At 38.2% G+C, this 25,081-nt stretch overlaps 1 protein-coding gene across 3 annotated transcripts in view; it reads left to right on the top strand.

The window, feature by feature from the left end:
- Window positions 1–25,081, top strand: part of CEP135 (centrosomal protein 135) — a 61,112-nt gene that overhangs the window by 34,274 nt on the left and 1,757 nt on the right. For all 3 annotated transcript variants that reach the window (XM_037034169.1, XM_037034172.1, XM_037034170.1), the window contains 11 exons: window positions 1,644–1,795; window positions 8,567–8,682; window positions 8,756–8,910; window positions 9,301–9,356; window positions 10,339–10,507; window positions 12,030–12,140; window positions 12,416–12,601; window positions 15,180–15,389; window positions 16,481–16,683; window positions 17,900–18,004; window positions 20,635–20,748. In XM_037034169.1, coding sequence (XP_036890064.1) covers window positions 1,644–1,795; window positions 8,567–8,682; window positions 8,756–8,910; window positions 9,301–9,356; window positions 10,339–10,507; window positions 12,030–12,140; window positions 12,416–12,601; window positions 15,180–15,389; window positions 16,481–16,683; window positions 17,900–18,004; window positions 20,635–20,734 — 1,563 coding nt within the window. In that variant the 3' untranslated portion in view covers window positions 20,735–20,748. The remainder of the gene's footprint in view (window positions 1–1,643; window positions 1,796–8,566; window positions 8,683–8,755; window positions 8,911–9,300; window positions 9,357–10,338; window positions 10,508–12,029; window positions 12,141–12,415; window positions 12,602–15,179; window positions 15,390–16,480; window positions 16,684–17,899; window positions 18,005–20,634; window positions 20,749–25,081) is intronic.

The raw sequence follows: 25,081 nt of genomic DNA, 5'->3' as shown, positions 1-25,081 counted from the left end.
TTTATTCTCTTCCTACTTCCCTAAAATGCTACCTTTTCCAAAGTGACATCTGTATATACGTATTTGCTTGTCCATTTCTATGTGAAATCCACAGTTTTAATCACGGTAGCTTCCTAATTTATTTATATCTCACAAGGCAAATCTACTTGCATTCTTCCCCCACCCTCAATTTTTCCTGTTTTTTTTCTTTTTTAAATGTCTGATATTATTTGTTTCTTACAGAAAATCTCATTTTTGACTGGACTCAGACTAAGAGGTAGAAGCTCTCAGAGAGGAGAGCCTACGTCTCTTGGCAATGTGCTCCGGGCATTTTTCTTCAGTCTCCTTTATTCTCTCAGGCAAAAGTTGAGCATATTCTGTGGCCTCTTCCTTAATTTCCATAGTACACTGTTTCTTCAGAGCAGTATGCTGATGTTCGTGCTGCAGGACACATGAAATAACAAGATGCTGAAATTTGGGTGCTTTGGTCCGAGGTTGCTTCCATCCTTTGTTTAGAGGTCTTCTCACAGCATATTGGTGGACAGTATGATATTTAGAGAGGTTGAAAAGTTTGCGATTCTGCTAGCTCTTTTGGGCCCCAGGCAACAAGGCACGGTAATATCAGTGGGACCAGGAATGTCTTTCTCCCTTTCTTTACAATAACCAAGTGTAGAACACTGAGGTTGGCATCCACACTGCAACCCCAAACAGACTTTCACTTTTCTTCTCCAGCCTTCCTTGGTCCATAACAGGAATGCCCCTTACTCAGTAGCAGGCAGACACACCATGGGTCAGGGCAGCCTGCTGTCTGGGAAAACCTCATTTGTCATTCCCACCACTGATTTGAAACACATAACCTTCCATTCCTCGCCCAGAGCATCAGCATCAACTTCTGTTAACCTTCCACTTCTGGTTAAAAGTACAAAGTTTGCGTTCATCGTTCACTTCGATGTGTTTCTGGCAGCCAGTGTCTGGGAAAGGAATGTTCAGCTTCATCCTGAAATAGCCAACCACCATCAAGGCACCATGACAAAGGGCTGTTTCTTCTTAAATTTCTTTTTTTAAATGAATTTTAGAATGAAATCTAAACCACTCCTCTTACTTTTAAAAAGTTCTGTTAGGATTTTAGTGAAATTCATTGGATTTACAGTTGTTTCAGGAAATTTTTCTACATTTCCATTATTGCGTTCCCACTCAGAAACATGGTGTGTCTTTACATTAAGTTGGGTGGTATTGTTATGCCCTCCAGGGAATTTTTACAGTTTTTTCCATGTATCTTGCCCATTTGTGTTTGGGTTACAGTATTTTCTATTATGATTTTTCTTTCAATCAGGCCTACCTACTACGGTTCTTTAGAAATTTCTTAAAATTTTTGCTCTGCTAATTGTTTCCCTTTCTGTTTTTATTGTTGTTATGGATATACTACTCTCTTTTCTTCCTTTCTTGCTTTTTATCTTTCCTTTCATTTCAGTGATATTGAAAAAGAGAGCTAAATGTGTGTGCCTACTCTAAGGTGTAGAACCTAAAGTATACACGTGACTTTTAAAGGGCTTTTAAATAAATCTTATTTATTTCCTTAGTTTTCTTCCAGAAATGTTATTAAAATATGCTTAAGGGGAAAAAACTGAGACATTACATATTAATTTTTAAAATTTGAATTATAGCTTGAAAATGAGAACTGTGAATTGAAGTCTAAAATGTTAATAATGAAAGAATCAATGGAGTCATTAGAGAACAAAGCAAAACTCCAAGCTCATAAACTTAGCCATGTGGCCGGTGACTCATCTCTTCAGAAGACAGAGATGAACTCACTTAGGTAAGTTTATTGAATGTTTCCTTATTTCACCTCCGGGAACACGTCGATGGCTCTGTAAGGTCTGATGTGGTGGCATCTGTGGCCTAGGCCTTTGAGCAGTGGGCCCCAAGGTTGGCCTTGCAATGGAGTCACCTGGGGAGCTTTCGAAAAGTATGGATTTAGGAGGTGATCTCTGGAGGTTCTTATTGATCGAGTGAATCTGGGTAGGTTTTGAGTATCTGTGTTTTTAAAGACTTTAGTAGACTGATGATTGCCGGCAAGTTTTTGTACCTGCCTCTTCCAAAAATCCCCCTAGCATATCCATCAGATTATTTATACTCCATAGCCTAGGGTTGCTGAAAGTTACAGAACTTTTTGCTACTTGTATCATTGTCCTTGTCTTTCTTCTTTCAAGAAATGTAAAATCAAAGTATTTTTATACAGAGTCTTGAAAGGCGGTGTGTCCAAAAAATGGTAAGAAGGTCAGTATGAGAAAAGAGGGTGTATCTACAGGTGCGAGTCAGGTTATGAAGAAGTTGGTGTGATGACCTAGAGTGTCGGGATTTTATCTTATAAACGTAGAGAAGAAACAGACATTTTTCACCCAGGGGCTGACATGAGCCTGCTTTTTAAAAAGTGAATTCCGGCAGAAATAGGAAAGATGGACTTGGAGTCCTGAGAGGCTGATGGCAAATGATAGAGACCGTGTGTCTGGACTGACACGGTGGCAGTGGACTTAGAGAACAGAGGCCAGATTTAGGAAACACTTGTTACATAAAATCAAAAGGACTGCATGACTTACATGGAAATGAGGAAAATATACAGTAGTGCAGAATGTTTACCTTCGATCGTATATTGGTTAACCATGAATCAATTTAGAATACAGAAGACGGAAGGGAAAAAGCCAACAAACTTGGTTTTTTTCTGGACTGAGCAGCTGCAATAAGTAAAAGATACTGAAAGTCAGAAGAAGGGCATCCCTCTGAAGAATCAGAGGAAATATTTCTCTTTAAATACTTTTGAGAGAAATGTATATTTCTCTCTAAATACATTTGAGAGAAATGTAAATTTCTCTCTAAATTCCTATAAGAAATAGGAAAAGATTTTCAGGTGTCAACATGACATTGCACATATGAAACTAGCTCAGTCGTGGAGTAGTCACCACTTGAGGTCAGAAAGGATGGTAGTAATGATCAGAGAAAAAGACTGATAAATTAAAACGGAAAGTGTTGGTGGGCAGGGTGGATATACTGTCAGAAAACTGAGTTACCCAAATGGAAAACAAACTCAAATTCCTTAGAGTTCAAAACTCAAGGTTAAAAAGAAATGAGGGGAAAAAAAGACATGGATCTAACATAAAAACACTCATAATTGCAAAAATATATAACATAAACAGCAGAAGGAATAAGGAATAATTAGAAAATGGCCTGAGATTATATTCCTGAGGGATTCCTGATTATCAAACAAAACTTAATGAAATAAAACCAAGAGCTGGATGTGTCCATTTAACTAGGGAATACTCTTTCAGGGACTCATAGGGTATCTTTAATTTTTGCTCCTGTTCTGCTCTGACTACAAGTCTTTGATAAGTCAAATGTTAGGTAAAGAACTAAATTAGAAGCTGCTTTTTCCCTCCTTTTTTTTCTCTTTCCTTCATGTTTTGCAAGCACTACATACATCCTATGAAGGAGAGCTAACCAAATGGACCAGCCTCACTTCTTCTGGTTCATGTCTATATTCAACTCCAAAGTACAGGTACTGTGCTGTATTTTTGACACACAGAATTATTAGTCTTCCCTTTTCTTTTTTTGTCCAGCAGATGGCTGGATCTGGCATTTAGTCCATTTCGCTTTTCTTCTTCGAACTAGACCGCACTCTCCTTTCCTCTCCTTGCAGGAGGCCCTCCATAGTCTCAGGCACTTAAGGCAGAGCTCTCTTGGACACCTTAGCATACAGCTCCTTTGCTGTTGTCTTTGTTATACTAATACCCGTTTCTCCTGTGAGCTCAGTCTGGTACTTCCCTCACCTAAGGGTGTTTCTGTAACTTTGTTGTGCCATGGCAGAAAAATCTGACTTACCTTGCTTCCGAGGAAAGTGTGTCATTCATGGTCTTCATATCAGCATAGGTTGGTAGAACCATGAATTCAAACTATCAAGTCCAAATCCAAAGCTAAACTCAGTACAAATCGTAATACCAAATACTCTGTGGAAGCAAAGCCATGTTATTCAAACCTCATGCCACTTTCAATATGGTCAGTAGAGATCTTGCTACCCCTTTAATCATATCGAGTTCTCATTCCCTTGTCATGAAAACATTTAAGGAGCTGGTACTAAGATGAATTGTATATTCCTTTCCACCTACTTGGTAAACCTATCTTCTCTTTCCCTTCCCTTCTCTTTCCCTTTCACCGAATTTCAGTGCCACCAAACAGTCTTTTCTTTTTGAGAAAGACTGTTTTTTTTCCTGTTTTTGTTTTTGCTCTTAACCCAACCAGACTATTTCCAGCGTAGTCTCTGATTGTCCAGGTAGAGGGTCTGTGGTCTGGTCTTCCGGTGCAGCACCGGAGGGCGTAATACAAAATCCCACTTTATAACCACCCATTGCAGTTAAACAAATGCCTGTTGTCTTCCTTGAATTTTAGCATTTAATAAGACCTGGCATTTTATGTCCCATATCAAAACTTCATAGCAAAACTGCTATAAAGCAACTTCACTGTATCCAGGAAGGATGGTCTTAGCCCCCCAGAGGATGCTTGCTGTCCATCCCCTGGAGCTGCGGGTCAGCGAACTTATTCTGAAAAGGACAGACTGAGTATTTTATTTTATTTTATTTTTTTTAAATATATTTTATTGATTATACCATTACAGTTGTTCTATTCCCCCTCTTCAATCCCCTCCACCCACACCTTCCCTCCCCCACCATTCTCCCCCCCTTAGTTTATAACCACGTGTCTCAAGTTCTTTGGATTCTGTATTTCCCCCACTATTCTCGCCCTCCCCCCTATCTATTTTCTGCCTACCATCTATGCTATTTTCTGTGCCTTCTCCCCTCTTCTCCTCCTCCCACCCCCCTGTTTCTAACCCTCCGTGTGTTCTTCATTTCTATGGTTCCACTCCTGATCTAGCTGTCTTCTTGGTTTGCTTTTGTTTTAGGTGTGGTTGTTAATAACTGTGTGTTTGCTGTCCTTTCACTGTTCATCTTTTTCATCTTCTTTTTCTTATATAAGTCCCTTTAGCATTTCATATAATAAGGGCTTGGTAATGATGAACTCCTTGAACTTGACCTTATCTGAGAAGCACTTTATCTGTCCTTCCATTCTAAATGAAAGTTTTGCTGGATAAAGCAATCTTGGCTGTAGGTCTTTGGATTTCATGACTTGGTATACTTCTTTCCAGCCCCTTCTTGCCTGTAAGGTCTCTTTTGAGAAATCCGCTGACAGTCTGATGGGTACTCCTTTGTAGGTGACTGTCCCCTTATCCCTTGATGCTTCTAGGATTCTCTCCTTCATTTTGGTCTTGGCTAATGTAATTATGATGTGCCTTGGTGTGTTCCTCCTTGGGTCCAACTTCTTTGGGACTCTCTGAGCTTCCTGGATTTCCTGGAAGTCTATTTCCTTTGCCAGACTGGGGAAGTTCTCCTTTATTATTTTATTTTAGACTTGTGGGCCAGGTAGTCCCTGTTGCCCGTACTTAATCCCGCCTTTGTAGTGACAAAGCAGCTACAGAAGATGTACAAACGGGAGGGGGATTGTGGTTCAGTACAACTTTATGGACACAGAAGCTTAAACTTTATATAATTTTTACATCACAAATATTGATCTTCTATTGTAATTTTTTTCTATTATTTAAACATAGAAAAGCCATTCCTTACACTTAGGTTTATAAAAATCGCTAGTAGGCCATAGTTTGCAGAATGACCTGCTTGAGAATAAATAGTTTTTAGCCCAGTTAGAGAGCTAACTTTTCTCATTTAACCCCACTGTGAATACCCCTAGTCCTCACCATTGCCCCTTAAATGGAGTCTCGAAATGTTTAGATTCCTGCACCTGAAAACACTTTCAGACTGTTCTCATTTCACTTTAGTCTTAAGTTATTTGTGAACATTCTTCTAAATATAGGGTTATATAACTAACCCAGGATCAAAGAAATGCATTAGCAGATTTTCCATGGAAGGGCTCATAAGCTCTCATTCGAGTTAATATTATGGCGGTAAGTATCAGTTATTACAGTAGGATTTAGGTGTATTCAGAAAACCAAATATAACAGTTTTCCCTTGAGAAGTATTTATTTGTTAAGGGAATTGAAAACCATTGTAGATATGGAAAAGAATGCTCATAGATTTCTTAGGATGCCTAAAAACTGTCTTCTGGGCATGCTTAACATTTTCCTACCAAGACAGAAAGAGGAGGCAGGGCCCTAAGTGACCACAGGTGAGCTCATGGAGCTGGACTTGAAACGGCCAAGGGAACTAGGGCCCCCAGATACAAATCATCATCCCTTTGCAGAAAGGTGAAAGAAAAGCCCATCCTGATCCCTTTTCCTCTCTCTGGCTCACCAAAAGATGACACTTCATAGCAGCCTTTCAGTCAGTGGTGGGCCATGACTGTAGGCTTTAGAGACATCTAAAATAGGGATATCATATCGGTCTGTTTCCTCTAATAGGACATTAAAATTCCTAGCCTACTCCTCTTAGATGGAGCTTCAGCTCCATTTTAGAACTTGAACACTTTTTATGAATAACGTACTCTTTAGGATGCTGTCCATTCTGAAGGAAAGTAATTACTTTCCCCCTAAAATGAAAACATGCATGCCTGCTCATAATGTAAGGTGATATAACTGAGGAGTTTGAGGCATAGCCACGTGGGTAGAAGAGAACTAGAACTGTGATTCTAAGTGAAGTTTTATTGACTTACTTTCTGGTGAGAAGTCATCACTTCTTTTTACAGCACTTTCAAAGCTAAGAAATTGCTTCCATTTTCCTAATAATTTAGTTCTCAAAAGGTTCTCTCAGAGGATGGTTTGACTTTGGGTTGTGAGCTCACAATGCAATGTACAGATCTTGTATCACAGAAATGTACACTTGAAACCTATATAATCTTATTAAGCAATGTCACCCAAATTAATTTTTTTTAACATTTTAGTTTTGGAGAGAGGGGAAGAGAGGGAGAGAAACATTGATGTGAGAAACATCCATTGGTTGCCTCTTGTAGGTGCCTCGACCAGGGACTGAACCTGCCACCCAGGCTTGTGCCCTGACTGGGAATTGAACCTGTGACCTTTTGCTTTGTGGGAAAACACCTACCAACTGAGCCACACTGGTCAGAGCATCACCCAAATACATTTAAATTTTTTAAAAATTCCCCAAATTCTCTTCCCAGACACTACCATGAACAAATAATCAGATACTCACTCAGCTATTCCTCATGATGAACTCTATAGCATACTTCAATTCTTTTATTAAGAAGACCTCTATCTTAGCAGCATTACTGATGCCACAAAAGTTATGTCCAAGGCCTGGTATAGAAGTCTCTGTTGTCACCTTCCCTCTCCACACTAAAATATGAAAAGACAAAGCTATTTTTAGGACTCACCAAGGACCCCCTCGTATGTATAATCAGTCAAGACGTTACTTTCTCAACCCTACTTTCATGGGGGATTAACTGTGCTAATGAATTTAGATGCAAAGAGAACTGTACATTTCTACTTAAGATTTCAAGCACAGCCAATTACTTGGGATTCTGGGGACCATTGGATTTTTAAAAGGACTCTGTATAGCTTCCTGGCAGACATTCTCCCTCCCATGTAGAGGGTGTCGGTCTCCCCGTATTCTTTATAACAGGCAACACAGTGTGGTAGAAAAACATCGACATCAAGTTCAACTAGCCTGGATTTACATTTTTTCTTTTCTTTGTTACCTTGGACAGGTTATTAGTTATTTGTTCTATAAAACTGAAATAATAGTTCTAATTATAGAACCGCCCTAGGAATAAATGAGCTAAATATATATAAAGTATCAATACAATGAATACTTCCTGTGGTTATATCCCTGTGGGAGTTCCCAATAAGTAGCCTAGGTGAGCGCTTTGTCTTTTCAGCAAGGCAGGGTTAAGAACTCATAGGTGAGGGCTAAAAGCATTCCAAAGTCTCCAGATGACAGGAGAGGAAATTCTTGATACTTCTGAAAAAATAATCTTACTAATCAGTAAGAGATTATTCTGAAATTGTCTTTATTTCCTTTGTCCATTCCTTCTTTTGCTCCCTGAAACCAGTCTTTGGTCTTAAATTCTTATTGCACTACTAATGCCTAATTTCCCAGTTTACTATGGCCTCCAGTTGATTACCCACCAAAAAAGTTAGAAAAGGAAGCAAAATTAGAAGCTCACTGGTCTGGATGGTCAGGATTTAAGGCTAATCCTTTGAGTGTCAGGCCACTCTGTAAAAACAGGACTTTCTTTTTGCCTCCATGTTGGAAATAGATTTTAGGAGAAAAAAGGTTGATATTAGGAAACTGAGAAGAGCTTTAAAACTACCAGGAAACCTCTAGAAGGGAGCACACCATTAATTTGATTTTTATACTGTATTATTTTTAGGAAGATGAAACGTTTTGAAGAAGGAAGGTGGACGGCAAGAAATAAAATATAATATACCATTGATTATACTGGAAGAGCTTTAAAATAAGAAATAAAAGAAACTTTAAAAATAAGAAATACATTTTTGAGACCTCTCACTTTTTAAAAGTTATTTCTACCAGAGATAAAGAATGCCATTTGTTTTTGTCCACTGGTTCTGTAGGATAGTAAACGAGCAGCTACAGCGGTCACTTGACGATTATCAGCACCGACTCTCGGTAAAAAGAGGTGAACTCGAATCAGCCCAAGCACAAATAAAAATACTGGAAGAAAATATAGGTACGTGTTTTTAAGTTTCGTTTTTGCTAACCTTAATTTACTTTGGCTAACAAACATTTCTACTCATTTATAGGTAAACTGCACCTTAAAATGACTTCACAGGATCAAGAGGCTCATGTAATGAAAAAGACCATTGGTGTTATTGATAAAGAAAAAGACTTCCTTCAGGAAGCTGTAGATGAGAAGACAGAACAGATAGCAAACTTGCAAGAAAACCTTGCTAATAAAGTATGTGACTGTTACATATGGTTACCCAGCATCTGAACAGAAAAGATTATTTCATTCTCTGTTTCAAATATGCAGTTTTCATTACCTGTGTACAAGTTAAGACCTAGGCTGTATCTTGAAATATGTTTAAATTTCATTTTACCTTGATAATTTGGATCTTCAAAAGTTCTGTTTCTTGAATGTAATTTTATCAGGTGTGATTACAGCAAACTCAAGGAAACAGTGTAAGTTCTTAGAGTGAGTAGGAACATGCTAGTATGTGAAGCTTTCATTTATAGCATAAGTTATATCATTGGATTTGAACTGCATGAATGTGCTAAATTGTATAAATTCAATTTCAGACATCCTATATGAATTGTTTTGAATCATCTATATTTCTGATTTCTACAGGAAAAAGCTATCGCTCAAATGAAGGTAACATTCGCTGAGTATGAATCTTCTCTGAAGTAAGTAATTGATGCAATGGTGTCCAGCTTTCTTTAGAAGTTTTTGTGAATGCAGCTTTATTTAAGTAGCATCTGTCAATTGTTTAATTTCCATTTTCAATTTTTCTGTTTTTGCCAATGGCAGTGGCATTGTTTCCTCAGTCTTCTGCATGAAAGTGTTACTCTCTTTAACTTTCTGCCATCTTCTATCGACTACCTCTGAATACTTATTAATTATTCTTTTACATGCCTATTTGCTTTTTGTTTGTACTCTAACTACCCTATGCAGGCCTTAATTATTAAAATTTAGGTAGTAGCCAGCCTTAAATTTATTCTACATTTAATTCTATCTTGAACAAAATTTTACATTTTATATCTAGCCTCTCTACTTTGAGACAAAGTCACTACTCATTTCTTCTGTATACCCTTTGATGTTATGTCATAGTAGGGACTTAAATATTAAGTAAATATTTGCCAATAAAAGCTGTTATTATTCTACTTGCTAAATTAATCTCCTAACACTTGAATGTCTTCTGTTTTTACTAGACTTTTGGAATAATAAAATTATTTTATGACTTCATTTGCACATAATGATTGACAGAGCTAAATGTCTGCTTTACCTAATTAATCGGTGTCTTAATGCAGTAGTTATAATTTCTTGTATTCTTAGTATACTTAATTCAGAGTACAACGGTTTTATTTATTTATTTATTTTCCATCACCATGTATCCCCCCATACCTTCTTCCACCTCTACCCATCCCCCTCCCCCTGAAATTACCACACTGTTGTCCGTGAACACTCTTCTTTTCAATGGTAATCAACTGGAGGCCATAGTAAACTGGGGAATTTGGCATTAGTAGTGCAGTAAGGATTTAAGACTAAAGACTGGTTTCAGGGAGCAAAAGAATGGACAAAGGGAATAAAGACAATTTCAGAGTAATCTCACTGATTAGTAAGATTATTTTTCTTTTCTTTTGTATTCCTACATTATCCGTGTAACAGCCAGTTAAAGGAAACACTGACCACTCGAGACCGTGAGGTGATCAGCCTCCGGCGCCAGTTTGATGCAACTAACAAAGAACTTGAAGAAGTAGGAAGAGCTAAAGACATATCTTTTAAGGAAAATAGAAGATTACAGGATGATCTAGCTACAATGGCAAGAGAAAACCAAGTATGAGTACTATGCATTAACTTTGATAGCTTTATATTATTCAGTTTTACAGTATATTTTTTGTTAAATCTTAAGCTCTATTTTTTTATTTTAATAATAGCAACAGAAATAATTAAAGATAATGGTGTTTATACAGGTGTTTAAAAATGTAGTTTAAAATGCTGCTGTATATTATAAGGTATCTAGTGGATACAGCTGTGGTCCCCTCACCATTTGGTCTTTACTGTAAGGGAAGGGTGTCAAACTCATTTTCACTGGGGGCCACATCAGCCTTGTGGGTGCCTTCAAAGGACCAAGTATAATTTTAGAGCTGTATAAGTATACCGTTTAGGAGTAACTACTCCTTCACAGTTAAGCAAGAGCTTGACACTACCACCAGGTAGAAACAAGGTGTCGGGCCGGATAAAACGAGGAGGAGGGATTTGGTCTGTGGGCCTTGTCTTTGCCCCCTGTGCTGTAAGGCCTCCTAAAGCTCGTAGCACAGTATTTATCCTTCGTGGCAGAAATTGTTGTGACCCTACAGGATGAGGACCTCAGCATCACTTCCAGGGCAAAGTTGCTGTGTTTTAATTACCTGTAGATTACCTGTTTTAATTACATGATAGATTTTAATTACCTATACTTACTTCCAGTGGCTTCATTTACTTAGGGGTATAAGGAAATTAATGAAAATATATATGTATATATATAGTATACACACACACACACATGTATAATCCTCACTTGAGGACATGTTTATTGGTTTTTGAGAGAGATAAAGGGAGAGAGAGGAGGAGAGGAAAGCGTCGATCAGTTGCTGCCCATTGGCGCTCCAGCTGAAGATGGAACCCGCAACCTAGGTGTGTGCCCTGATCAGAAATCAAACCCACATCCCTTTGGTGTATGGGATGATCCTCCAACCAACTGAGCCACCCAGCCAGGGTCAATTAATGAACATTTTAAGTGTCAAATACTTAAAAGTATTAGTTTTGTTTGTGCTGGTACCCAGAAAACCAATAATTTTCCTATTTTTAATATTCTGGGTTTTTTAAATTACTTTCAACATTATTCCATATAAAGCATATTGCTGGTATATGAATTTCTAAAAATGCCAACCCTTGAACAAGATATATAGTTAGGACTATTGTGGAAGATGTGTGGTAACATTTGGTTAAAAAGTCAAGATCAGTCCTGGCCAGTGTGGCTCAGTTGGTTAGAGCGTCGTCCTGTAAAATGGAAGGGTCATGGGTTCAGTTCTCCATCAGGGTATGTGCCTGGGTTGTGGGTTTGGTGCCTGGGTGTGTTCAGGAGGCAACTAATTAATATTTCTCTCTCCCTAAAAGCGGTGGGCATGTCCTCTGGTGAGGATTAGAAAAAAATCAAGATCATCCAGGAAAACTAAGTGCAAGTAACACTTAGGAACAGTTTTCCTTTTATCCTACTCTCTCTTGTTCCCCAAATTCAAAAGTAGTTGTTTGAATAGAAGAAAACTCATTAGGTGCTCTGTTCCTTTGAGATTTGTCTTCAATGTTCTGATTTATAGGAAATCTCATTGGAATTGGAAGCAGCAGTGCAAGAAAAAGAAGAAATGAAGAGTAGAGTTCATAACTACATAACCGAGGTGTCACGATGGGAGAGCTTAATGGCTGCCAAGGTAAAATAACATTGTTTAGGTTGGATTTAAGACTGATTTTTTTCACTGTGTTATACTTCTTAATTCTGCCTCCTCTATTATTAACATGTGAGATCGGAAACCTTGCCTACAGTCTCCCTGTATTTCCCCCTCATATTTTAGTTTAGTGCCTGAACAAATAGCTTATGCTTCCTAAATTAAAACAAAAATTCCAGTGCATGTATGTGTTTCTGACATAGGTATTCCAGAAAGTGAGAGTTACTAATTTTGAAACGATTTAATTATGCTTGAACCAGGAAAAAGAAAATCAAGATTTGCTAGACAGATTTCAGACGCTTCATAACCGAGCTGAAGACTGGGAGGTCAAAGCCCATCAAGCTGAGGGAGAAAGCAGCTCCGTTCGACTGGAGCTTCTTTCCATCGACACTGAGAGGAGGCACCTTCGCGAAAGAGTGGAGCTATTAGAAAAAGAAATTCAGGAGGTAAATATTTGTTTGTCCTGTGAAGACTATTTAGTAGAAAGCATTCGAAGGTACTTTATTTGAAATGAGGGTTAAGCATTGATAAAATCAAGTTCAATGCTGATCTTCCGTCATTAATTCAGATAGTTTACCTAGGAGCCCCATTACTTTTTTAAATTTAGTAAAATATACCCAACATCAAATTTACCATTTTTAAGCGTACAATTCTGTGGCAGTCACTACATTTACATTAGTGGGCAACTGTCACCGCCCAATCTGTCTCCAGAACTTTTTCACCTTCCCCAACCAACACTCTGCCACTGAACACCTCATTCTGCACACCCCCAGCTCCTGGCATCCACCGTTCTGCTTTCTCTCTCTACGCATGTGACTACTCTGTGTAGTATCTCCTGTAAGTAGAATCATACAATATTTGGGTTTTTGTGACTGGTTTGTTTTACTTGGCCATAAGACTCACGTAACCTCAAGTTTATGAATGTTTTACATGTGTCAGAATTTCATTTCTTTTTAAGGCTGAGTAGTACTGCATTGTATGTAGGAACCACATTTTGTTTATTCATTCATTCACCAGTGGACATCTGGTTGTTTCCATCTTTGACCGTTGAGAGTGATGCAGCTGTAAACATGGTTGCACAGTATCTGTGAGTGCGGGGTTTCTGTAGGATGTACCTAGAAGTGGAACTGCTGGAGCCTATGATTATTGTATGTTTAATTTTCTGGGGAACTGTATTATGCAGTTTTCTACAAGAACTGCACCATTTTACATTCCCACCAGCAATGTAAGGATTTCCGTTTCTCCACTTGTTATTTTTCTGGGGGTTTTAATAATAGGTAGACTTCTGCTCTCCAAAACTTATGTTTAAGGCCTAACCCCAAGTACCTGTGAATATAATCTTGTTTGAAAACGATGTCTTTGCAGTTATAAGCAGCTTAAAATGGGGTTCCACTAGATCAGGGCAGGCCGTAACCAATGACCTGTGCCCTCATAACAGTGGTTTTCAACTGGGGTGCCACAAGAATTTTTAAAACATTGCAACACCTGACTATTAACTCAGGGGCACTGACCGCTTTTCCCTTAGATTGTCAAATAAAAAATGACAACAGCCAACACAACAATAGCCATCTGGTAGGAATGAATCAGTACTATACCTATTTTTATTTGTACAATTGGCAGGAAATATATTTTTTGGTGTGCCACAGAATTGTAGTAGTTACTTTGTGTGTGCCACAAGATGAAAAGGGTTAAAAATCACTACCTTATGAGATAGAAGAAATCTGGACACAGAAGACACAAAGGGAGAATGCCAGGGAAAGACAGAGGCAGAGATCTGAGCGATGCACGTATAAGGGGAGAGGGGGTTCTGAAGACTGTCAGCAGCCACTAGACGACGGGGAGAGGCACAGAATGGATTCGCCCTCAGGACCTCTAGAAAAAGCCAACTCTGTTGACGTCTAAATTTTAGATTTCTAACCTCCAGAATTAGGAGGGAATACATTTCCATTGTTTCAGGACACCAAATAATTTGCAGTAATTCGTTACAGCGGTCCTAGGAAGTGAATACATCATTTCTGTAAACTTTCTATTAAGAGTATAGTAACTAAAGGCATGCTTCTCAACCTTCGAAAGAGCTCTCAGGAGAAAATTCCTTTCATTCTCTTCTTCTATGTTGTTGTTCATGTCGTTATGTGATACATGAAATTGATTAACATTTATATTGAGTTTGTTTGGGGAAACCTTTGATTTTATTAATTCAGTAATATTTGGAAAATCCAAAATTTAGTTTTCTTCAACTGTTGACATTTATTAAATCTGTACACACAGGATTTGATTTTTAATGTTGATTCATTCCATTGGAGTCATTCTGTATTAGTTTTCAAGTATGGGCTTGTTCCTAAACTCTAGAAGTAGCATATAAGTCAGTTTGTATTTAACACTGAAAATTTAAATTTTTAGAAATTTAAATTGTGGATATTTCTAAAAATATATCAGTATTCAAAATTTGCTTATTATTTGAGTTATTAATATCTTACACTGTAGTATATTTTTAAATTAAATATAAATATGAGATTAGGTATTTGGTTTTAAAGCAAACTCCATTTGTAAAACTCAGAAGTAGGCGTACAGTTGTGAGTACATGAAATACAGCTTATTCTTGTACTATTATTAATTATTGTATTATTTTCCATACGAACAACTGTGAACTTACTTTTGCCCCGCCCTGTATATGTGTTACTTCTTGAAAAGGCATCATTATAACAAAGAATTTATGAAGTAACATTTAATGTAACTTCAAAGATCTCTCATATTCACAATACCCTATAACAATAATTTTTATTTTTTGTATCTTCTAAATATATAACAGGAAATACTTAGTACCATGATGAATGATTATACACAGTTTATTTTGTTAAGCATGAAATATGCCATCTTTAAATAGCAGGCAACTTCTTTAGAGTATCTTAAAAGATGCAAACATTGGCTTATGTTTTTATAAAGTAAGGTTGTAGCTGCACAGATCCAAGCCTTTAAAATTATTAGGTTATTTTAACTTTCACCTGTTTCTGATTTTATTTTCAGCACATAAATGCACATCATGCTTATGAATCTCAGATCTCGTCAATGACAAAAGCCATATCTAGATTAGAAGAAGAGCTGAGACACCAAGAGGATGAGAAAGCAGCAGTGTTCAGTGACCTGTCGTCTCTTAGAGAACTCTGCATTAAGCTTGATTCAGGCAAAGACATTCTGACCCAACAATTGAATGCCAAAAACCTTGAGTTAGAGAGGGTAAGCACTTACAAGTTATTGTTGTGACACATGGTTTTATTAAGCCCTACTCTAATTACCTTACTTTATCATTTATTACCTAATCTATTTGTTCCTCTTTGGAGTACTTTTTAAAAAGGATTATTTATTTATTTATTTATTTATAGAGAGAGGGTAAGAGAGGGAGAAAGAAGGAGAGGGAAACGTCGATGCCAGAGAGACACGTGGATCCATTGCCTCTCCTATGCACCCTGACCCGGGACTGACCCGGCCCGCAATGCAGGCCCGTGCCTGCCTGGGATCAACAGTGTCCTTTCACTTTGCGGGACATCACCCAACCATCGAATCCACAGTGATAGGGGCTGGAGGGACTACTTTAGACTGCAGGATTTTGAGAACTAAGTTTGACTAGATTCTTTGCCAAGATTTTTCTGTTAAACATGGTGATGAAATTAGGTGCTATTTTAGGGTAGATGCGTATTTAGGAGAATATTGGTCTTCTCATCATAGAACTGGGGCATATCCCAATACATTCTGTCTCTGTTTAAAAGTAAGACTTAAATGGAAGAATGAGCACTTCAACTGCTTCTTAAGTAGAATATTTTTCTAATAAAAATCTCAAGGAATTTTAATCTTTAAAAGTCTAGTTAGCTGGAACTTCCCGTTCCCGAACTGAAGCATTGCTTTAAACAACACAGTGTGTGTTTTCAGACATCGGTGTTTTTAGGTTTTGCTCATTTAGGATATTTGTTTTCAGGTACCGGCTTGACTCTGTAGTCAGAGGACGCAGATTTAATAGAGCAGGAGGGCCTCCTTGCTGATAGGGTGGCCATATTTGACGATTTTATGGTGATGACCCTCTCCTGACAAGATAGTACTAGAAAAAACTGTGTGAAGGTTGGAGTAAATCTCACAGCCAAACAAGTCCTTGCTAAAATAGCAAAGATGATTTTGAAAATAAGATGTTTTCTTATACTGGAAACAGTGGTTCAGAAATCTTTAACCAGTACCCAAAATGAAGGAACTGATGTCTGTGTTCATAGCCCTGCAGATAATTTTTCAGAGTAAGTCTGAAATTGTGCTGAAGCAATCTTACTTTGTTTTTTCTGCAGGTTGTGATGGAATTAGAAAATATCAAATCAGAATCAGAGCTGTTAAAAAAACAACTGTCGAGTGAAAGACATACAATTAAAAACCTTGAATCATTGTTGGCTACAAATAGGGATAAAGAATTTCATTCACATTTAAACTCCCATGAGAAGGATACAGAAATTCAGCTACTTAAAGAGAAGTTAACCCTTTCAGAAAGCAAATTGTAAGTGTTATAAGTCAATCCACATGAGGAAAATAGCTTCCCCAAAATACTATTTAATCTGAGTAAATTTTTTTGTAGATTTGTAGCATAAAGCAAATGGTTAAAAACACTAATGGATGCATAAAAATATTTTCTCAACTTTTGGAGGGAGAGGGTAGTGGGTATATGAAGTGTAATAAAAACCAAAATATTTTGCTCATGTGGCTGCTGCTTTCAGAAGTTTGAGGGTTTAGTTCCGAAGAGACATCATGTTTGGAGATGTTGGTTTGTGTATCTTCACCACAGAGGTGGTTCCTGTGGAAGTCAGTCACTGGACTTCAGAAAAATGTCTACATTTCAGCCTGGAAGAGAGGAGTCAGCCAAGGAGAGAGCATTTAACATGGGAGTGTTGGCAGGGTCTCACACTGTGGGCTAGGAAAAAGACCTCAGAAAAGCTATGCAATTTGACCTTCGTGTAGTGATTACCTTGTAGGAGATTGATAATGGTATCTTTTTAGAATGGAGAGGTTTTAAGCATATTTGTTGGAAGAAGAGAGAAAACCTGAGTAGAAAGCACAAATGAAATAATTAACCTTCTTTTTTTGTTTTTTGTTTAAATCTTCACACAGGGATATTTTTTTTTAGTTGATTTTAGAGAGAAAAGAGAGGGCAGGAGAGAGAGGGAGAGACATTGATCAGTTGCCTCCCATATGCTCCCCAGCCTGGGACTGAACCTGAAACTTAAGTATGTGCCCTGACCGGGGATATGTGCCCTGACCGGGGATGGAACCCGCAACCTTTTGGTGCATGGGAGGACATTCCAACCAACTGCTCCACTCAGCCAGGGCTGGAATAATACATTTTTAAAAAGAGTTAGAAATATTTCTTTCTGAGGCAAGAGTCAAGAAAGAACCAGTGAAGATACTTTACAACTAGATGTTACAATCCATGTCTTACCCAGATTTGTATCCCCAGCATTGCCACCATACCTAGCACATGGTGCAGGCTTAGTAAATGTTTATTAAATAAGTGACATGCACGACAAAGGAAACTTTGTGACAGAAGCTCCAGAAGTTTAGAGAATCACAGTTGAAAGTCTGGACCTTCTCTTTGTTTCCCCCTTAAGTACTATCTCCTTTATATGTATTAATTACAAAGCCAATAATCTATGGCACTTAACTCTATAAAACAAAGTACTCATTATTTATTTCTTTGACTTTTAAAATTTGATTTTAAGAACTAGTCAGAGTCGGGAAAACACCATGCTTCGGACTACAGTGGTACAGTTACAAACTGATCATGATGCCCTGAAAAGGCAGATTGCAACGGAAAGATATGAAAGGTAAGAAAAATTTTTAGCATTAGACTGTTTTTATTTATTTCCTATCCCAGTCGAAAAAGGATTTAATGTGGCTTACAAATAGCAAACTTTTTTTTAGCATTAATACGAAAAATAAATTTCTTCAGTAATTCTTCTTAAAAAGGCAACAAGTGTTATGGAAGATAATATACCTTACAGTAAATAAAGTAACAAGTATTATTTTCATGTTTCCCATAGTATTTCTCAAGGCAAAATTAGGGCATTATTTCAGAGCATATAGTTACCAAATGAATAAGCTAGTAAGGATTCCACAAGAGTCAAAACAGTTTATTATTATGTGTGTACTATAGGAAATTGGGGTCACACAAATAGTAAATAGCAGAGTCAAGAATGAAATTCAGGCAGGTCTGTGTAATTTTAAAGCCTGTTCTCCTAACCTCTACAATATATTCTCTACACCTTAGTAATTTTTAAAAGACTTTATTCATTTATTTTTAGACAGAGGGGAAGGGAGGGAGGAAGAGAGGAAGAGAAACATCAGTGTGTGGTTACCTCTTGCGCCACATGTGCCCTGACTGGGAATTGAACTGGCCATCCTTTGGTTTGCAGGCCAGCACTCAATCCTCTGAGCGACACCAGCCAGGGCTACATGCTAGTAATTATTTTTAAGATTTTATTTATTTATGTTTATAGAGAGGGGAAGGGAAAGAGAAAGAGAAGGAAAGAAACGTCAGTCATCTGCCTCTTGTAGGAAGCCCAACTAGGGACCAAATGTACAACATAGGCATGTGCCTGGACTGGGAACTGAACCAGCAACCCTTCAGTTTGCAGTCTGATGCCCAGCCAACTGAGCCACATCGGTCAGGGTACAACTTAGTCATTTTCATACTCACTTAAATTTTAGTTCATATCCTTCATTATGTTAAAAAATTTAATCCCCAAGTGTTACAGTCAGGAATGACACCTGTTTTAACAGTTAAAATCAAAGTCTAATTTGCAAATGACCTGTTGGGTTTCTTTTCTTCCATTACTTATTTCTATTATATTAATGTCATAGTATCAACATTTCTGAGATTTAATTCTCAAGTAATGTTCAAATAGCTTATCAGGTCAGTTTTTGAGTTCTCATTCTTATCCATTGACACCAGTAATGTGCTATTTGAAGTATAGACAGAATTTGCTAGGCATTCAATATTTATGATCTAGTGAGAAATGAAGCCTGAGATTGTGTCGGTGTCTTGAAAGGTGTGTTTTTTATCTCATAATTTGGAAGACCTAGGTTCTTAAAATGTTAAACTGTACATATATAATGATTTCTTAATGATAAATTCTTTCAATTCCAGTCTCCTAGGTCAAGCTCTCTATTGCCTAAGATTATAGACCCCCCCTTAAGTTCTCTCCTTTTTCCTTACCTTAGTCCCCCAAAAACCTTGACCTACATGACCATGTCTTCTTACCATTCATCTAGACCATGCATTCTTTTTGTTTTTAAGATTTTATTTATTTATTTATCTTTAGAGGGGAAGGGAAGGAGAGAGGGAGAGAAATATCAATCTGTGGTTGCCTCTTGTGTGTCCCCTGCTAGGAACTGGCCTGCAACCCAGGCATGTGCCCTGACTGGGAATTGAACCATGGTTGTTTGGTTCATAGGCCCACTCTCAATCCACTGAGCTACACCAGCCAGGGCTAGATCATGCATTCTTAAAAGGACAATATTGCCACCCCATGGGACAAAATTGGTTCTTAGAATAGCAAAAGCCCTTAGGTATTACAGTATTTGATGGCCCTCCAGAGGGCCACAGTATGTAAGCAATGTACCTATGTGTTAAAATTTCATAGAGTATGGATATAATTGTGAGGGACGTGGGGAATATCTATAAAAGTTTCTTTAGGGAAATAATAGTGGAAAAGAGTTGGATTGCAAACCTTCCAACCAGGCAGAAATATTGGATGCCGAAGAACTTGGAACAGGAAAGGTCTAGGCCAGAGGCACTGTGTGCAGAGCTCCCAAAGGAAGTGGCAGTGCGGTCCCCATGGTTCATGGGGCAGACACAGACACAGGGAAGGGAAGCATAACAAAGAGAAAGGCTTACTTTACTTCTGACATGTGGGAGTTCGGAGGGAGGAATAAGAAGGCTAGATTTATGTGCAAGAAGAGGTGGGAAAAGAAGGGGCTGGAGGGGGACCATACAACTTTGTAAGTCTGTATTCAGAGGGGCTTTAAACAGTCTTGTATAATAGTACAATTCCTCTCACTGAAGTCTTTCTTATATCTACTACTTAAAAATCAAGTAAGAGCCCTGGCTGATATAGCTCAGTGGATTGAGCACAGGCCTATGAACCAGAGGATCGAGGTCTGATTCCCAGTCAGGGCACATGCCGGGGTTGCAGGCAGGTTCCCTGCAGGCCAACTCCCAGCAGGGGGCGCGTGAAAGGCAACCGTACATTGATGTTTCTCTACCTCTCTCCTTCCTCTCTAAAGATAAATAAATAAATAAAATCTTTTAAAAAAACATTTAAAAAAATCAAATAAGGACATGGGATTTAAATTGAGTAGAAATAGAAATTGAGTAGAAATTATTTAATTAACAACAGTACCTTATTTGTGTAACCCTTTTTGGTATAATCCCTTATTTGATCTCACTTGACAGAGAACGAGCAATCCAAGAGATGCGTCGACATGGTCTTCCCACGCCACCCCTTAGTTCTACTCTGAAGTCTCCTTTACATTCTCCTGAACACATGAACTGACAGTTATCAGAAAGGTACGTATGTGACACCATGGACAAGCAAAATGAATCTGTGGTTATAAAAAATCAGGAAGTAGCATTTGGGGGAGGTGTGGAGATTGTGTGCAAAAGTGGTCAGGGGAACTTTCTGACCACCTTTGGTGGGAATGATGGAATGTTCTATTTGGTAGTAATGGTCACATGGGTATATATGCTTATAAAACCTCCATGACAATGTGAGACATCACAGAGAAAGAAATAGTTCATGGGGTGCTAGGTTCAAGGTACAAATAATAGATGATAAAATTGTGGACAAAGATGATAGGAATGTATGTAACACCATAGACCGAATCTTGTTGGAGTGGCAGGTTGTTGGGGAATAATGAGGGATAAAGGTGTGGAAGGCCGAGTGAGATATTTACAATTATTTAATGTGAGATTAAATTAAAGATTGTAGACTTACTCTTCTGTAAGTCAGGGGAGCCTTCGGAGGTCTTCCTGTGTGTAGGACGCATGCAAGGGAGGGGCTAAGATGAAAGAACCGTTCGCCTGGTATGAAATGAACAGTACAGTCAGCTCAGGATCAGTATAATAATATTGAAAGCTAGGGCAGATTTTTTTAAAAAATTGATTTTAGAGAGAAACACAGAAACATCAGTTTGTCGTTCTACTTATCCATACATTTATTGGTTGATTCTTGATTGTGCCCTGACTGGGGATCAAACCCATAGCGTCGGCGTTGCAGGACCACACTCTGAAAACTGAGCAGCCTAGCCAGGACAGACTTTAAAAATAAATTATACGCACAGAAAAGTGTCGTGTCATGATATACACAGCTCAGTGAATTTTTACAAAATGGGCACACACTCCTGTGCAACCTGTACTAAGGACAAGAAACAAAATATCTCACTGGGGCTCCCTTCTGGTTTAAGCCCTGCTCTAAAAGTAATGGTTCTGTTAAAAGCATACATATTTCGGCCTCTTTTTGGACACTTTAAAAATGAAATGATATTTTATGGCTTCTTTGCCTCAACAGTACATTTGTGAGATTCATCCCACTATTGTGTGCACTTGTAGATTGCTCAGTCTTGCTGTTTCATTGCATTTCCATTACATGAACTTACCATAGTCCGTATTCTTGTTCTGTTGTTGATAGACACTGGTGGTTTCTAGTCCAGACTATGGCAGAGTTATGATCATTCTAGTACCTGTATGTTGATGGACAGAAGTGTGCATTTCTTTTGGGTATATACTTCAGAGTGAAATTGTCAGGTCGCTGGACAGGCATGTTTAGGGCTTGTCAGGTCATGGGACACGCAAGTGTTTGAGCCTGAGTGGGCACGGCAGGACGGTTTTCCAGAGTGCTAGGGCACGTTAGACTGAGGGAGTCAGAGAATGTGCCCGTTCAGTGGAGGTAGGAACCAGTGGGAAAGAAGCATATCAGACCCAGGGTTTGAGGGATAGGTGACTGAAAAGTGCAGGCTCGTTCACAGAAATAGTAAAATCAGTTTTTCAAATACACACTTTTTTGCTTCTTTTCATAGAAGTGCATAGGAGATAATTAAGCATTTCCTCGATGCCTCGGAATCCTCCTTATAACATTGGTTATGTGCTCTGCTTTAACATGAAGATGCTCCCGGGGCTTGTTGGTTTGGAGGGCCTGTGTTTAAACGATTCCTGATTGCTGTGCTTTTGCCTTTGCATTTGTTTGTTTGAGTAAAACATTTACTTTCCTTGCCACTTTGAGGACCACTTCTCAGTGCGGGCTGCAATTACTGTGTCCTCACAACCCCTACATGCTGTATTAATTTGAATGTGATTAGGTAGAGGTTCAGTTTCTCGTTATAAAGCTGCGTAACAGTGGTGACAATCATTTTTTCATGCCTGATCTGTGGCTGCCTTTTACATCAGGGGTGGTAAGTTGGGGCCTGTGGGACAAGACGCCCCATTCCCTGTTTCTGTAAATTAAGCTTTATTGGAGCGTAGCCACACCCATTGTATGCATACTGTTTGAGACTACTTGTCTACAGTGGCAGAATTAAATAGTTGTGGCAGACCTGGTGGCACACAAATCTGAAGTATTTACTGCTTGATGTGTCGCATCATGGATCCTGTGGGAAGCTCCACGGTGCTCCTGTGAAGTAATGAGTGAGGGTCCTGTGCAAGAGTCTTGGGAACTTCCAGGGATCCCCAGACTACATTTTAAGAATCACTGATACAGAACTTAGTGGATTTCAGCAATCTCTAAAGATGTAATGAATTGGAAAACATCTTTCAATTGCAATAAAATATATATATATCATGAACTTTGCCATCTTATTTGTAAGTGAAAACTCAGTGGCCTGAAATTCCATGTTGTGCAGCCATCACCACTATTTCCAAAACGTGTTCATCATCCCAAACAGAAACTCTGCGTCTATGAAGCAAGGAAGCTTCAGTCCCCTGGCCTCACTCCCTGGCCCCTGGGACCCTCTGATGTCCCTTTCTGTCCCTATGAATTTCCCTGTTGGGTTTTCACGTAAGTGAAATCATACAGCATTTGCCCATTTGTGTCTGCCTCATTTCACTTCAGATAATGCTTTCAAGGTTCAGTCTGTGTCATAGAGTGTCTTAGAACTTCATTCCTTTTTATGCCTGGAGGATATTCCTTTGTATGCTCATACCACATTATTTATTCATCAGTTGATGGACACCTGGGTTGTTTTCATTGCTTAGCTTTTGTGAAAAATGCTGCTGAAAACATTGATGTCATATGGAAATTGGTATCATATGGGTCGTGTGAAAACTCTCCGATTAATTTCTTGAGCACCTGGCAAGGCTGTTCCACACAGCTGTGCCATTTTTCATTCCCATCAGCAGTGCGAGGGTTCCAGTTTTTCAGATCTTGTCAGTCCTTGTTATTTTTTATTTTTTATTTTTTATCATAGACATCATGGTAGTGGTGAATTAGACACTTCTACAACCAGTAACAAGTCCCAGAGTATCCCAATGATGTTGTTAATTGGAGCCCATTTCCATTCATATTTTCTAAATATTGTCACCAAAACTAGTTGTAAGGAATTTCCCCATAAGTACTCAAAAATGAATATGAAATAGTCATACAGCTCACATTTACAGTGTCAGTATGGTTAAAATATATAACCCAATTTGGTTTTTACTTTTTTGATTATTGTATCTAATACATGCTCACTGAAAAAAACAAAATACAAAAGTATAAAGAAGTATAAATCAAAATCAATTTCTTTACATTTTTATATGGAAAATACACATAACATTAAATTTATCATTTTAACCATTTTTAAGTGTAAATTTCTCTGGCAGTCAGTACATTTACATTGTTGTACACAAATGATTTTCGTTATCCAACCTCAGAACTGTATCTTTTCCAACCAAAACCCTGTCTGTACTCAGGAACCGCTAACTCCCCATCCTCCCATCCCCCAGCCCCTGACCAGCACCATTACAGTTTGTCTCTGAATTTGCCTACCCCGTGCACCTCATATAAATGGAATCCTACAGTGTTTGTCCTTTGTGACTGGCTATGGTACTTAGCATAATTCAGGGTTCACCCACGTTGGAGCTTCTCTCAGAACCCCCTTTCTTATTAAGGCTAAATCATATGCCATTGTACGTACACACCACATTTTGCGTATCCATTCATCAGCTGATGGACATTTGGGTTGCTGTTATGAAAATGCTGCTACTAACATGGGATATACAAATCAAAATCACTTTTAATCCTACAACCCAGAGAAAATAGCAATTGGCATTTTGATGTACTTCCTTGTATTTGGTCTGTAGTTAACATATGCACACATGTGTAGACACACATACATACTTCTAATAGAGATCATACTCAAGTCAGTTTTTATCCTATTTTTTGTTCTGTTTTATCCTTTGTGCTTCCTCCCACCTCCCAATACTGTTGTGAGAATTTATGGATATCATTCAAAGCATTTTAAAAAATGCCATTTTAAAACAGTGACCTAATGGTTTATCACATGGATATTCTGGGATTTATTTATCGTTCTCCTCTTATGGGACATATAGCTTGTTTCCCATTTTTTTCTCTTATCAATAATGTTTTATATCAGTATTAGAGAACGTGTCTGGTAACATCCTCTGAACTGTGTCTTCCTCAGTACAGAACATATAATTGCTTCCCAGTGTTTCCAGTGTGGGATTTTTCACATTTTAATATGTGTGTTTTCATTGGGAGGATGATTAGGTAGCACATAAGGGGGAAATCTTTGAAAAATATTTGCTTTCCATAACATTCGAAGACTTAACATAATTTCCAGTACTTGTGTACAGTGTTATTTAACTTAGACACTGTGCTACCCTTTATTCTGAGTGGTTTTTCTCAGTT

This window comes from Sturnira hondurensis, unplaced genomic scaffold, assembly GCF_014824575.4.
Source record: "Sturnira hondurensis isolate 20B ecotype Veracruz unplaced genomic scaffold, ASM1482457v3 Scaffold0022017, whole genome shotgun sequence".
NCBI classification, from domain to species: domain Eukaryota; kingdom Metazoa; phylum Chordata; class Mammalia; order Chiroptera; family Phyllostomidae; genus Sturnira; species Sturnira hondurensis.
The sequence above is the reverse complement of the archived record's forward strand: the minus strand, read 5'-3'. Positions and strand labels throughout refer to the sequence as shown.